Source organism: Larus michahellis, chromosome 6, assembly GCF_964199755.1.
Source record: "Larus michahellis chromosome 6, bLarMic1.1, whole genome shotgun sequence".
Classification (NCBI taxonomy): domain Eukaryota; kingdom Metazoa; phylum Chordata; class Aves; order Charadriiformes; family Laridae; genus Larus; species Larus michahellis.
The window spans coordinates 32,369,713-32,385,204 of record NC_133901.1 but is presented as its reverse complement, the minus strand read 5'-3'; the positions used below and the strand labels follow the sequence as shown (position 1 = coordinate 32,385,204).

General features: G+C 41.4%; 1 protein-coding gene across 1 annotated transcript in view; it reads left to right on the top strand.

The window, feature by feature from the left end:
- The window catches only part of GPR149 (G protein-coupled receptor 149), a 28,366-nt gene extending 14,913 nt beyond the window's left edge, over window positions 1-13,453 (top strand). Inside the window, exon 4 of the mRNA XM_074590038.1 lies at window positions 12,881-13,453. Within this exon, the coding sequence (XP_074446139.1) occupies window positions 12,881-13,453 (573 nt within the window). The remainder of the gene's footprint in view (window positions 1-12,880) is intronic.
- The last annotated feature ends 2,039 nt before the right edge of the window (window positions 13,454-15,492 follow it).

The following is a 15,492-nucleotide window of genomic DNA, read 5'->3' as shown; positions in this document are numbered from 1 at the left end:
GGTGAGAGTTGCAGGCTGACCTGCAGACTGCATGTCAGTGAGCAGAGGTGTGATATTGGAATAGTGTTAAAAAGTAGAGCTTTCCCCAATAAACTAACCTTTTGCCTCAGGTAATAAACTGGGGTTGGCTTTTGAAGTTGGAAGGTCAGAAGCAGATGTGGGTAGGTTACCTTTAGCAACTCAAACTATCAAAATGGGGAAAAACATCCAACCGTGTTTTAGTGAAGTTTGTAAATAGAAAGGTTTGTCAACAGTGGGTCTGATCCAAAGCACCCCAAGTCCAAACATCCCAGCTTTTAGCCAGGTAAATATTCCATTGTATTTACTGGGGCTTTGTCACAGCTTTCATTTGAAAAACTGCTGGTTTTTCATGTCCCTGAAGCCAGCAACCACTCCAGTACTGCAGGGGAGGGTAACTCTTAGCATTACTGCCTATTTTGCAGTGCTGTCTGCTGGGAGGAGGGATAGCGCATTCCAGCTGGCCTGCACTGCTCACTTGCCTGAAGTCATTCAGGGAAACGAGGATAAGAAGTCTCTCCTTATATTACTTTTTTTTTACCCTCTGAGCAACAAGTGATACTTGCAGAAGGCTGACCATTTTAATTTGTATTGTGAAAGAAGTATTTTTTATTCAGTTATTTTCAGACCTTAAATAAACAGTGAGAAGGGTATCAATTACTTTGATTTAGTTTTTTGAGGAGCAGGGTGCCAGACAATATAGGTGATGCCTTTGATTTTCTGTTGAATCTATGTGCTACTTGGAAGATGGCACTACCTTGGAGTGATAGTAATGATGCTGTAGCTGGTTGTCTCCTCATCGTCTGTTCTGTGAGTAAAGAGTTACTCCATCAAAGCGATTTCTCTGAAATCAAAGTGGCATGAAAGGAGAATGAGGTAGCAGGTTTTATTTAACACCTATATAGGCTAGCTGTAATTGAGAGGGAGAGAAAAAATGGTACTTGTCATTTCTAACTCTTGCTCAGCTGCATTTTTGAAAGATACCTTTAACATCTCATAAAATACCAGTGTATCTCCCTTTCCTAAAAAGATTGGGTGTAAATATGTCATGTACGGTTTTTGCCTATAGTTAAGCGCCTTCAGGCAACAGAAATATCCCAGGCTTGCAATATGTTATAGGCTTTCTGATTATTTTTTTTCTTTGACTTGATACCTCGTCTGTGGGTTGCCTCAAGCAAACTCTTTCAAGAGACTCTCTGTACAGAACCTATTTATGTGCCCTGCAAAGAGAGAGAGGGGGAGGCTGTGTAAATTAATTCACTTAGGAGGAGTCGGCGCTGTATCTCTGTATGTCTGCAGTTTGAAGATTTTTTAGCAGTAATACATAGGATCTTTCTCACTCCAGGAAAGTTGTAAACATTCTGGTAAACACCAGGCACAGCGTAGAGGCCGAGTTATGAATAGACTTGAAGATTGTATTTGCTTTCTACTGGCCTATACAACTATACTCATGCTAATCTGCTGTGATGTTCTCGTCTGGTCTCTTCCTGCGGGTGGTGTTCCCTTGGTTGGAAAATCAGTGTAGCATTTCACCATCATCTTCTAACTTTGCTCAAGTGAGGTAAAGCGGTGTTGTCCTTGTGGTGCTTGCTGACTCTCTGCTCACAGTTAAACTGCTATTGTCACTGTGTTGAATTGCATGAACAGGAGAAATATTGAGAGTAGAATCATTTGCCCAGGAAGGCAAGGCTGAATATAGGCAAGCTCCTACAGTGCTTCCCTCACACTGGTACCCCAGCATGAAGCAGCTAGCTTCCTATGGCTGCTGTTTATTCTGTCTCGTTCAGATCTGTTGCTTAAACAGTTTTTTATGAATGCTAGATACAACTATACATGCACACGTGGAACTAGAGAAAAGACAGAAAAAACTGGGCTGTGGAGAAGTAATGAGGATAAATAAGCCTTGTGGAGCTGACCCATGACGCGGTATGTCAAAGACTCTTACAGGAATTAATCCCGCAAAAAGCTGGGACTGATTGATATCAATGTTCTTTCTGAGAGAACAGACAATGCTACAAACAAAATCAATATCACACTGACCAAGGGATCCTTGTACATTGGCCCTAATGCCACTTAATGGATAGGAGTTACAAAAGCCGTGCAATTTAGACACCTTCCAGTAAAGCCATTACATTCTAGGCTGATATGTTCTCCATTTTTAAAGGGTTGTGCTGTTCTTCAACATATTTTTCTTCATTATATTTTCCTAGTAAGTAGAAACACCATTTCAGTTTAACTTTACAATATGTGCAGCTCAGCAGAAAGCCTGTTAGTATGATGCTTGCAAATGAACTCAGAACTTTTTTCCAGGACTGGCTGTACACACGTCAAAGAGACTTCATCAAGTCTGGTGAAAAGGCTAAGGCCCAGTTTTGCAGCTATTACAGAATGAATGTCAGCAGATCTTCTCCTGTGCAGAGTGAACACTTCCTGGCAGCAACGTGATGGAGAGAGCTGGACCAGCCATCCCAAGCTCTGATTTCTGTACCCACCACATGCTGCCCGATAGACCTCTTCTCTCTTCTGCAATACTAACCTTCTTCAGACAGTTAATAATGCAATTAGCCCTGTCAGTCAAAACCATAAGAAGTAATTTTCAAATGTTCATGGCTGGAAAGCTTTGACAGATATATATAAGTATGCAAAAGCCACGTTCTGTAGAGTGTGCAATGTAGGTTGCAGAGTTGCACCTTTCTAAAGCAGGAAATGTCAGTTCTGTGGACACTTAACACTGCCTTGATTGCGATCCAGTTGACAAAACCCTTATTACTTGAGACTTGTTGATACTGTGCAATGGAGATGCAGGGCTGGAGCTATTTCTACAGCTAGGAGCGAGGCAGTTGCCTCAGTGCAGTGCTGGCCTCCTTGTTCTGCTCTTTGAACTTCAGGTATCTTCTCTGCTTACTTCTCGATATGAACATAGGTGTATACATAGACCATGACCTTAGCCTTCAATTGCATGGTCAGTTGTTGCCCATTTTCACTGTAACACATGAGGAAAACACACAAGATAGAAATTCAAGAGACATAATTATTTTGCACAAGTAGCCACAGTGCTGGCATTTTTATATTTTCAGATGCATGACTTCGCGATTTAAATGTTCCTGTAGTGTAGATTTTTAATAACATCTCTGTCTCCTGCGCACCCCAAGTATTTATCTTCATGCAAATAATTAAAACATAACACTGAATTTCTAACTCTGCACACTTTTTTTTTACCTGAAAGTGCAAATAAATTATTAGAAATTGTCATAAATATCTCACACCTGTGAGAACAAGTGCATAGAGTTACATAAGGACCAAGTCTGTACTTGTTCTAAAAATCTTAGTAAGAATTACAAACATACAAATCAAAACAGACACACTTGTTTTCCTAGTTATTTTTGAAAGATCAGTGTAGAATGTGAGACAGATGTCCTGAAGGTAAGAAGTTTGGTAAAAGCCAGACATATCAGCCAAGCCCACCAGCTAAGCCACTTTCCATACTGAAAAGAGTTGTTTCTTGTAAAATCAGCTATTCTGTCTGTGAAGAAGACTATTAAAATGCAATAGATGTGAAACAGCAAATCTTTACATGAAAGTATAGATTGGTTGTAATAATTTTAGCATAAGTAGGTGTAAAGCATCTAGACTTCTGTAGGACATCAACGATTGCAGACGACAGAGAAAGTGAAGCTCATGGCAGATGACTCCCATGAAGTCCAGCAGTAAGGAGAGCCATGGATTCATCTGAACGGCCTTAAAGCCAGGTGCCTCATGAGCTTCTGTCCATGCTGCACCCGTACTGCAGGGGGTCACTATCGGTGCCATATGCATTATTTGTGCAATATTAAAGGGCTTTCTGTTTGAAGTCATTTACTTCAGCCCCAGACAACTGAGTAGAGAAGTTCTGGTATGTAGATTCACATAGTCTTACCTTGGATGCCTCTGTTGCACTTTCTGATACTAATTCGGTCCAAATAAGGGTCTGTCCACATCGGGCAGGCCGATGACAAATACTGGTTTTCAGGTCATCCGAGGTGAGCTTGTCTATTCTTGTCATACCCTATTAGCTCTAAATTTACTGCAGTCAGCCTCTTAAAGAGCAAATCGTTGCAGTAATTAATTTTACTGCAGCTAATTTTTATTTTTAGGGAAGCAGAAGACTAAGCCTCTATTTTAAAATAAACAGAAAACACATTGTCTCTGGAAAGAAACATCAGGATCCTTACTGGAAACATTCTAAAAATAGAACTTTTCAGCTAGAGCTGTATTCCACCAAAGTAATTAGGAATGCAAACTCATTAGAGCTTTATTTAGGTTGCTGATATTTCTGTTTGGGAAGGCGGCGTGGCCCAATGGGAGTGACGTTGGACTGGGACGCAGCAAAACCTGCCATCTGTTCTTAGCTCTACCACTGTGCCGTTCACAGGCTCGGGAGAATCACTCTCCATTCTGGGATCTCGCATCAGAGCTCTCCTACCTTTTCTGGAGACGAGACACACACCCTAATATGATCTGTACTTCACTGTAACAATAATGTTACACCTATCCGATTATTCCAGGGCCTGTGCTTCCTGACATTTGACAATGAGGAATTGCGAGGGAGAGTCTACAAACTATCTTGTGCTTGAATCCATTGCCCAGACACAGGCCTGTAGACACAGTTGAGATGCCTTAGAGTGTCCCACTTGGCCTGCAGCTGCTGCTTCAGGAGGGTTCAGAAGGCTGTAGGTCTCCCGTTAGTCCTCTGTTATATCTGAAAGTTTTTTGAGGGTATCTCGAATCCTCTGTGCCACCTCTGAAAGCACTAGGCAACCATGTCTGGGTAACTGGTTCAAACTTTAAATGTCTAAGTACGCAGCCTTCTTGCCTAGTCAGGGAGGGTAGCTCCTAACTTAGGTGCACTGGAGTATCCTCCAAACAAATTTTCTTCTTCCCCTTGATCATGTAGGAATTCCAGGCTCAGGCATTTCCTTTCTTCCCCCAGGTAACCTTATTTTTTTTCTTCACTGGCCTTTACCATACTGCAACACCAATTTATTGTCTTTAAAATCAAACTAAGCTGTGAGTTACGTGAGCCACCATTCAGCTGATGTGGTTCTGGATAGTTTATCTTTGATTTCAGTTGCTAACAAGCGTTACCTAGCTAAGGATCCACTTTTGGAACAAGTCAGCTTTGTTCTCAGGAGATGAAGTATTAATTGATGACCGTGTTTGGAGAATGGAGCTGTTCGTGCTTTCCTTTCCCTGCAGTGCAGCCATCCGCTCCCTGAAACAAAAAATTAATGGGAAATCCTGGGAAGTGTGTGCTTATACAGACTGGACAGTGGTCTCTGCAGATGCAAAGCACTGGAAATGCGGGACCACTGAGTTTAAGAACCTTGTGACAGGATGAATCTACTTACACTTAATACAAAATGCAAAAAGTATATAGGAGTATTTGGTACTTAAATTATTAATATGTTATCCTTAAAGAATTTTCTAGACTTCCTCTAGCGGAATAAATTCTTGATCACTTGTAAACTAGAGTTTTAAATTATTTTGAACATCGCATGTAAATACATCAGAAACAGTATTCAAAGTTGATTGCAGTTGTACATTCCTGGCTGTTCTATAAGCGCCCAGCTCTGCAAATTGCTGATGAGCTCCAGCAGACAGTGAAGGGGAGCAGAGGAATGCCGTACACCCCTGGGAGGCACTTACCAGCATGCAGAACGAGGCTCTGCTTTGGCAAGTGATGAAATGAAAATTTTCTTAGAGTGTATTTGCAGCTTAATACTCCTTTATTAATATTTCACATAACTATTTCATGGCAAACCAGATAGAAAAGGGTGTTTTGCTTTGGTTCCTGCCAGTTTGCAAGGACAAATACAATAACAGATTTTGTAAAAGTTGTCTTCCCCTTTCTTTCCCTTCCCCCTCAAAAAAGCCATAGGGATCAAAAACTTATTTCCTGTTCAGGGAAGGCTGTGGAGTTTCTAGGTTCCATAAGTAGGATCATTTAAAAACTGTAAGTCAGATGGCTCTTGGTGGGTCCTTTTTCACTGCTTTGAGCATTTCCAAATTGCAGTCTTTCAGGCAGGGCCCATTGCCAAGCCGCCATGGGGCTCGGTCACGTCCTCTGCAGAGGCTGAAGCCTCCCCTGTGTGATCGCATCTTCCCCTGTGAATACGGCTCAAACTCTGCTCAGGCAGCCAGAACAGGACAGGGGAGCCCGGGCTCAAACTACAATGATTATAAGGAACGTTTGCCTCTTAGCAACGACGACTGCTTTCTGTCTTCTGTGAAATCTGGAAGGTGGATGATTTAATTTAATAATGAAAGGAATTGCTTTATCAATTATGCAGAGATTTCTCTGTTCAGTATGCATCAGCACTCCTTAAGGAACAAGTACATTTGTGATTTATTTCATTGTAATTTTTTGTCTTTGCTTGTTAAAAATGCATGTACTGGTACATGTAGTCCTCCAGTGAAATCCCTGTCCCAGATTCTGACAGAATCGCCTCCAGCCATCTCGGGCAGGAGCTGCACAGAGGGTATGCCCTGTGGTAGGACGAGATGGAAATAAACACTCTCCACAAAAAGGGAAACCAGACAAAGGAAGGGCCAGCTCCTGTTGGCAGGAGCTCGTGGCAAACATCACAGCGTTAGAGATCCTGCAGCATTCCCGAGTGATGAAATGCATGTGGATATATATGAAGCAACTTTGAAAATTACCAACTTGCTGTTTCTGTGATGCAAACTTGCAGAAAACAGTCCTCCAGAGAGACAGCTCAGATTTAGTGCTAGTCTGCAACTGAAACCCAGCAGATATTTTGTGGGATTCAGTTAAAGCTGGCCTCGGCGTAAAGAGAGCGATTTTGGCTTACAGAATATTTTGATTGGGGAATGCTGTAGTTTTAATTGAAACATTTGAGCATTTCCAAATTGAAACCTTTCCTTGAGTCATACCAGACATTAAGAAATAAATTGTAAAAAGGTAAATATTTTATATACATATATGCATGTATACAATGAATAACAAAATGCTTGTGTGTATCTATGCATGCGTGCACACAGAGAAAAAGTATCTGTAAGTGGACGTAAGAACCAGAAGAGACTTAATTTTAAATCTGCCATGTTCAGGCAGCTAAGTGTCTGATCCTTCCTTCACCTCTCCTAGTTGAGGGTAAGTAAGGTCTCAGAAAGACAAGTCTTCGCGCGATCAGAATGGCTGATAGCAAGGCTTCCTTGCCCTGTGTAGTTACCATGGATGCCAAACTAGTATGGGATGCATGAGAGATAGAAAGAATGCACTTCAGCTCTCGCGTGTCTTTGAGATAGTACTACACAACCTGGTATAACTAATTCCAATAGAGCAGACACAATACCGGAGTTGTAGAAAAATGTCAATGTTTTATTTAGGAACAACAATAGGTAGATATGTGTATTTAATACGCTGCAAAACTGCTGAGACACAAAAGCTGCAAAATGACAGTTTGGTTGAGAAGATAGGATTTTATTTTATTTCACAAAGCTCTTTTTACCTTTGTGCTCATGCCTGATTCCTGCATGCCTTGTCAAGACAGCATCAAAACGTTGTCTTTCTGAAGATGATCCAAGAAACAAGTGGCAGTAAATTTTCTGTACCTTCTTAAAACCATCTTTGTAGAAGTGCTTTAAAAAGAGAACACATAGCACAAATTGTATGGGAGGAGTTATGTATATTTCTTTTAGAAACTACATTTTCTTTTAAATGCAGGAATACATAGCATGTAGGCAAAAGTGTGGAAAGAGCCCAGTGGAGCAGTAACCCTTCAAAGACCATTTTGGGCCCAAGCTGTGGTGAGTAAGATGGCAGACGTTCAGAAAGAGCATAGTTGATTTCTTTCTATTTTCACTGAAGTGAAAATAAATTATAATCCTTCTACAACTGTGAACGCTCTTGTTCATGCTAAAATAATGCAGAGATGAGATACAGGAACCTGGATAGATGAACTGAAGGCCACTGTTAAGCGTTCCTCAAATTGATTCCTGTTCCTTGGGCTTTAGAATTAAATTGCATTGTAAGGCTTAAAATCAGAAAGCTGAACTGTAGGTAACAATGGGAGTGGAAGATAAAATACTTCTTCATGGAATATACCAGCATAGTCTGGTTTGCTAGTAGGTTCCTATTTATTGCCAGGGTTGTGTCATAAGAAGTAAAAATGGATATTTAATAATGTTATCAAGGACAAAATAAGGGTCACATTCTGTTCACATTAACAGTAATTGATATTGAAAGTGATTCCAGTATGGCTATACACAAAACCAGAAGTGCATTCTTCCCTCTTTCAGATTAACAGTGGTTTTATCCATAGCATTTTTCTGTTGAGCTGCTGGATTCTAGAGCGAAGCTTGCAAAGCAAGCACAAGATAGGGGACACTCCGAACCCAGGAGGGATCCTGGCTGTGGTGTTCAGTGCCCTGTGCATCACTGATGAGCTGAGGGGCCAGATCCAGTTCTTGGTCACTGGCCCCTTCCCAGCTCTGATGAAAAGTCCTTTCAGGTACTCTGGCTGCAGAGGGACAGTCACCGTCTGTGGCCCCAGCGGCTCTCCTCCAGCGTGGAGCACAGAAGTCTTCCCAGGGCTGCGGCATTTTTGGGCCAGCCCAGGTACTGCTAGTTCCCCTCAGCACTTAGCAGGGAATTTTCAGTTCAGTGGCTCAGATCTCTGCTTGGGCTTTGTTCCTGCCTTCCCCTATCATGTAGTTCCGGGTTTTGATTTAATTTTTAATAATCTCTGCTTAGGAAGTTCTACAGTATCATGCTGCTTACTTTTTTCAGTAAGTAGATGGATTTTTTTAAACTGAACATTTTGCATTGGTGATGAATGGGTTTGCTTCATACACATGTACGTGGTCAAAGCTTGCAGTTAATAGTCCCGTTTCCTTGCTACTCGGTTGCTGCACCGAGGGTGTTTAAGCCGTGATTGAAAGCTGCTCCCTGCGAGGGCAGTGGTGAGTAGGCAGGCGCCTGTCACAGTCATGAGTGCATGGCATTATGGTGCATGGTTTGCAAAGAGCCAAATGGATTCTCTACCTGTAGAAACAGGTGAAAGTGTCAATAATTAATATCTCTACTGGAATTGTTCTGGTAGAAAATGTCATAGTTTACTGGCTTCCTGGTTAGTGACTGTGAAGTGGCATAGAAGACTTGGTATGTCCCTTTCACTTCTAAAAGTAAATACTGATTTCTCAACAGAAAACAGACTTTGGGAAAGAGCTGTGAAATCTGTGGTCATTGGAAAATTCTCATTCTCCAGAACTGGAGTATTCATTCCAGCACTGAGTGAGGATTACTCATTCTCCCTCTAGGTGCCTCAGACATATCCTCCATCTTCTTGACATTGTCTGACAAATCTGCAGTGTTTTATTAAGTAGAACGTAACCTTGCACTGAAGTAATCAGTTCTTATTTAACTTCTTTTTTCATACTCTTTAGACGTCTTTCTGTATAATCTAAGTGCTGTTTCAGACTTCTTCAGACTCTGAGCTTGATTAACAGCTAGAAATGCAGACACTCTTAACTGACCCTGCAAAGGACTTTCAGTGTTGACTTGCAGAAACTAGACAGGGGGCTGGAAACGGAGTTATAGGGCTTGTATCCAACAGAAACACTGTTCTAAATGTGTGTTACCAAAATCGTTAGGTATCCAGGCTCTATCTATTGCAATATCCAAGACACTAACCTTATCTCTGCATCTTCATTGCTTAGAACCAGTAGACTTTGCCCACTTGATCTTCCACAGAGCTGGATTTGTTGCTCTGTCCTCTGATGGCCCTAATTGCCTGAGATGGAAGACAAGTGGACAAGAGCTTCCTCAAGCTGAGAAAGCAGTTATTCTCACATCTCTCCTTTCCTGGAGGAGTGATCCTAATTACTAATTACTACAGAAAATTTAAGTGCCAACACCCAACTGTGCTTTAAAAACAGGCTCCCTCATCATTGCTTTGAAGCAACAGCTGCTGGTGCTTACCTCTAGGAGAGCTACACTTGTGGGACTGCCTGTGTCCGCCATGGGTGCTGGAGCCGTGGCCATGAGCTGTTGTCCCCTAACACTCACTGATGTAGGACCTTTGCTGGCTCGATGACACAGCACAATAGCTTCCTCTGTAACTGTACATTGGAAGAACACTTGAGGACCATTTTTCTCTGACAAATCTATTAAGGAGACTAATATAACTTTGATTTCCTTCCAGCAGGGCAAGCCAGTTCCTAGGGTTTTTTCAGGCAAATTCCTTTGTCAGAAGAGCACTTAAGTCACAGTCTGGCAAGATTTTTCTACGCAATGAAATCTAATTTCCTTTTCATGCTTTTTAGTGAAGGTGAGGTAATGTGGCACTTGATATAGCTGTGTGTTGTAAAGTTGTACCTAATTCAATAAAGGTCTCATCACAACACCTTCCCTTAATAATCAGCAAGCAATTGCCCTTCCTAGCTCCCTATGAACAATTTCACCTTTCCAATTGGTATCCTAAACCTCTCTGGTTTTACCCACTTTCTTAGTTTTACCAGAAAGGAAGTATTCAACAGAACTGGTCCAAGTGGAAGGGGTCCTTTCTGTCCTGAAATAATGCCAGCATTTCTCCATACTGCCGATTATTAGACCTCATCTTCCTGCCACTCCTCCTTCTTCCTCTCTATCCACACAGTTTGCAGAAGACAAATCAGTACCCAGGAGGACAATATTGGAGCTTCTGCTTCTGAGGGTAAACTCAGGGTATCCCCCTGTAACTTACCTGGGAAAGACCAGTTGTATCTGAAGCTCGGGTATTCTGCCGTTTGTCTCTTGGCTGAAATCACAACACTCACAAACGAAGAGGCATATCCTACTTTCCTAGAGTGTCCCTCTCTCATTTTAGCCCTCCCTTGCATGGACAAAGAAATGTGAGTGCTGTCCAAACTGCTTACATGCCTCAGACTTACACATCTTGATAAATCAACTGTCTTTCCCTGGTTACTCTAGCTGTATCATGCTTTGTCACTTTTTCACCTCATGCATTGATTGCTGTAATACTGTTTTTCATTCCCAAATCATCCAGAAAGCTACGTGCTACTAAAGAGGGTCTCTGTGCACATGTATGTGTGTGTGTATAGAGACGGAACAGATGAGGTTTGCCCTGCCAGGCAGCAGCAGCAGCAGGAGGTAGAGAAGCACCTTAGCTGGAGAGGGAGCTGCAGCGCAATAAGGGTAAGGTTGGAGTTCACATAACAATGTGGTCTGGAGATAATCAAGGTAGATTTAAAAGATCGCCAATGGGTCCCGAAAGCAGCATAGCAACAGCAACACAGAAGACTTTACGGGGTTACTCACCTTGCTACCTGGGAGCTTTTCAGTAGCCTCCATGCACACTTCTCCCTAGTGTCTGTGTGGGTGCAGAGCTGGATTCCGCATCTTCCCCTAATTTCAGTAGCGTTCTCTGTTGTGCATTTCTCTCTGAACCAGTGCAGCCCTTCCTTGTGAACTGCCCTGTCCCAAAGTCAGCACTTACTGCCTGCCAAAGCTTCTGCTTTTGGCAAAGCTGCAGTTCATTTTAATGGTATTTTTTAGTGAATAAGAGCGAATATTCAAATGCTAATCCCTGCCCTTCTCGGTAAGCAGTCAAAGCCCAAATGTAGCAAAGCAGATGAGGATGGAGCAATAGATGAGCCCTCAGTGAGATTCTCCAGAACCCAAGTCTGATGTTTCTTTGCTGTGTATGTCTACTACTGCCATCACTATGGTTCTGTCCAGCACGAGTCACCGAATGGACAACACAGTTAAAAATTAAAGTCTTTATAGTGTGAGAAAAAGAGTCAGGATCTGTCCTGCAGTACTACAGAAGGGAACGTGTAACAACCTACCACTGAGTTAGATACCACAGTCCACATAGGAGCAAATCAGGTCTTCTGTTCTCCACGCAGGCACTCACAGGGATTTCTTTGTGTAATGCCTTTATTTATTTACAGCCTCTGAAACACTATTTTCATTGCAACTGTTAAAAATTCTTGGTTTGAGCATGACCTTCAGTAGTATGGAGCTGTAATTGAATTTTCTTTCTCTGCCTTCAAACATGTGAAAATTTCTTTACTGATAAATTCAGTTTTGCTCTAGAAAAATAATCCCATATTGGGTTCTAGGACCACTGTGAAATGTGGTTGGGAGTGAGGTTCTGGATGGGTCCTCTGGGCATCAGGGTAGTGGCACTATAAATCCTTATTATAGATTTCCTACTGATACTGTTGAATGAACATTATTTCCACCATAAAAATAAAAATGCATAAAAAGTTCCTTGAATACTATCTGACAAGTTGTTTTGGAAAGTTCAGCTTGGTAGCTAAGCTATCTAACTTCGGGCACCTAGTTTAGTTAGGGTGCCCAAGGGAGACAGATGCTGTCAGTGTTCGGTCTTGGTTATGAAGAATCCTCTGGTGTCATTTCTTTCCTTTCCGTCGCTGTATGAGAAGCCTTAGGAGATCAGTGTCTTGATCTGAATTAAGCAGAGTGAAAAAACTTTTAGAGGTATCTGTTAATACTAACTGGAGAGGTGCCTGCTAGTGCTGGCTGTCTCATCGTGGACTGGCTGCAATGAAATGTGAAGTCTGTAGACTACTGTAATAAAGTCTCTGTGTCCATAAGCTGTTGCTGAGTCACAGTCACTTGGGACTTCATTTTTTGCACTGAAGTGTATGATTATAAAACAGTTATCTACTCTTTTAAAAGTCATCATGTTAATTTAAATACCAGATTTCTAAAATACTACAAGGAAGAGTCTACAACAGTAAAATAAGTTAACAAACTAAGCATAACTGACTTATTTATAATGGATTCTAACTTCAAGAATTAGCATTAGATGATGGTCATTCTTTCTCTTTTCAGCGATCAGGTGGGGCCTTAGCTATCCCTCTGTGTGCATTTCAAGGAACTGTATCTCTTCAGGCACCTACGGGAAAAACACTCTCTTTATCTACATATGAGGTAAGCACTGAAGGGCAAAAAATAACACCCACGTCAAAGAAAATTGAAGTATATCGATCTAAAAGTGTTGGTCACGAGCCAAACCCAGAGGAGCCTCCTAATACATTTGCTGACACAAATGTTAAAATTCATTTAGAGGTTCTTGAAATTTGTGACAATGAAGAGGCCCTGGATACTGTGTCAATCATCAGTAATATCAGCCAGTCCTCCACGCAGGTAAGGTCTCCATCCTTACGCTATTCACGGAAAGAAAACAGGTTTGTCTCATGTGATTTAGGGGAAACTGCCTCCTACTCCCTCTTCATACCATCAAACAATCCTGACAGTGATATTAACATATCAATTCCAGACACTGTCGAAGCTCATCGGCAGAATAGTAAAAAGCAGCATATGGAAAGAGGTGGTTATCAGGAAGAAATACAAATGTTGAATAAAGCATACAGAAAGCGGGAAGAAGATGGCAGCAGCAATTAACAGGCATTTAATCTAGACATTTAAACTGATTTGACAGACATTGTTCATCTTAAGCTACCTTACCAAATACATTGTCAACTGTTTTTTCCTAACATATAAATTAATTTCGTTTGGCTACACTGTAAATAGATTAAAACTTCTGATGATATATAGATGGGATGACAAATACTTAAGTGCTTTACAGCTTTGCGTAGTGAATTTCAAGTTATTTATATATCTCTTTATTTGAGGAACACTTGTTCTAAAAGGAATCTTAAATAAAGTCTTAAAAACCAGCTTTGGTTGCTTGTTGGCACTGGGTGGTCTGTCTGTCGGAACCTGCAGAAAATGAGGGAGCAGATCCATGGGTGTGAAGTTACAACAGTTTTGGCTGACTTGCAATTCTGCTCTTACTAATGTGCCAGACTTGAAACATCTATCTGAAAAAATGTAGCCCAAACTTAAGACTAGCTCATTTAGTTGACTAAGTAGAGGATTAAAAGATATGTAAATTGTTTAATTTTCTACTGCTCTATACATGATTCATATGTAATACCTGTATTAGTGGCCATTGTATAGACCTTTGAATATGGGTGGCTGAAATGTAATCATGCACATTTTGTATATATGACATTGTGAAACTTAAGAGTGTTCTCATGGCTTGACATTTCTTTGATCAAATGTGACAAACTGGTTAATTTTATGCCAGTACTCTGAAGAGTCCCCTTGTTTGCCTCCGTGATCTCTTACCAAGTTAAGAAGTTTGCCAACCCTACAGAATATTTGCACTCAATCAAAATAAAGACAGCATTTGAAATGTTTGAAGAGCTAGGATGTCAAAAGTAATTTGAATAGTTCTTCATGTCTGAGTTGTCCCTAAGTAGGGAATAGTTTTACAATGCCATCTCCATCCTTGAGGCCCATATGAAGCTAGTACTTCTCTCGACACAGCCACAAGAGCAGGTGTACCTTGCAGATAGTTGCGGGAGTCCCAGTGGCTCACAGCAAAAACACTAATGTTTTTTTCTGCCATATGTACTCTGTCTGTAAACCTTTTGCTCTTCTTTGGATGGACCCTCATGCTTTAGATCTGAATCAGGAGCTGGGGGTTACGACTGATTTGTGACTCCTTAGGAGAGAGGGAAGGAGCTATCCAAGGCAGCCAAACTTACCGACTGAAGTTAGACGTCAGCCTCAAGAGGGTAAGTCTGGTTACCTACATCAAGTTCCTGTCCTGTATCACCCTCAGGAGGAGCCCGTCTTCCTACTTACTTATAAGGAACATAGAACTAAGTCTAAAACCAACCTTAAACCAGTGAATACTCTATTTTATGTCAAATTCAGATAAGCCAAGGCAGAAACAGTGAATGGGGTCCTCAAGTCTTTCTTGAAATATGCTGCATATGCTTGAAATGCTAGTGCATTTTGACTGAGAGCTCTTTTTGAATGAGGGCTTATCATGCATTTCAGTTAAACAGAGGTAAATATATTCCTAGGACTTTCAGCAGTCTGGTTAAAAATTATACTGCTTCTTTAATGAATAAATGCAATTTCCAGTGGTATGCGTGACGACAGATGTCTGCATTTTTCCACTCAGTGGGAACATGCAAGGGAAAATAAGCAGAACCCTATTCAGGATTCCTTTATGGGTTATGAACAGGCAGAGCAAAAGTGCCAAATCCTGTCTGTTTGCACTCAGCATTCGATATGGAGGCATGAAAACAAGCAGGCGACTTCCCTTCCTACCTCACCAGCATAAATCAGGCCTGCTGTCGCGATCACTGGGGCTGTGCTGGTGTGACAGTGATGTAGCACTGAAGAAAATCAGGGTCAAAGACTGCAGGTTGCTGTGATAAAGAAGGACCACTCTGCAAGTTGTGCTTTCTGTGCACTGCCTTTCTCATAAGACTGCTTCAAGGCCCTTAGTTCCGCTAAGATGCTATGTTACATTTCAGATCTAACTAGAATCTACAGTAGAAGGAGCAGTCAGTGGTAAGACTATTGAATAAATCCATATCCATACCCATAGAGTAGAGGGACACATTCTGCTGTCTCTGTAT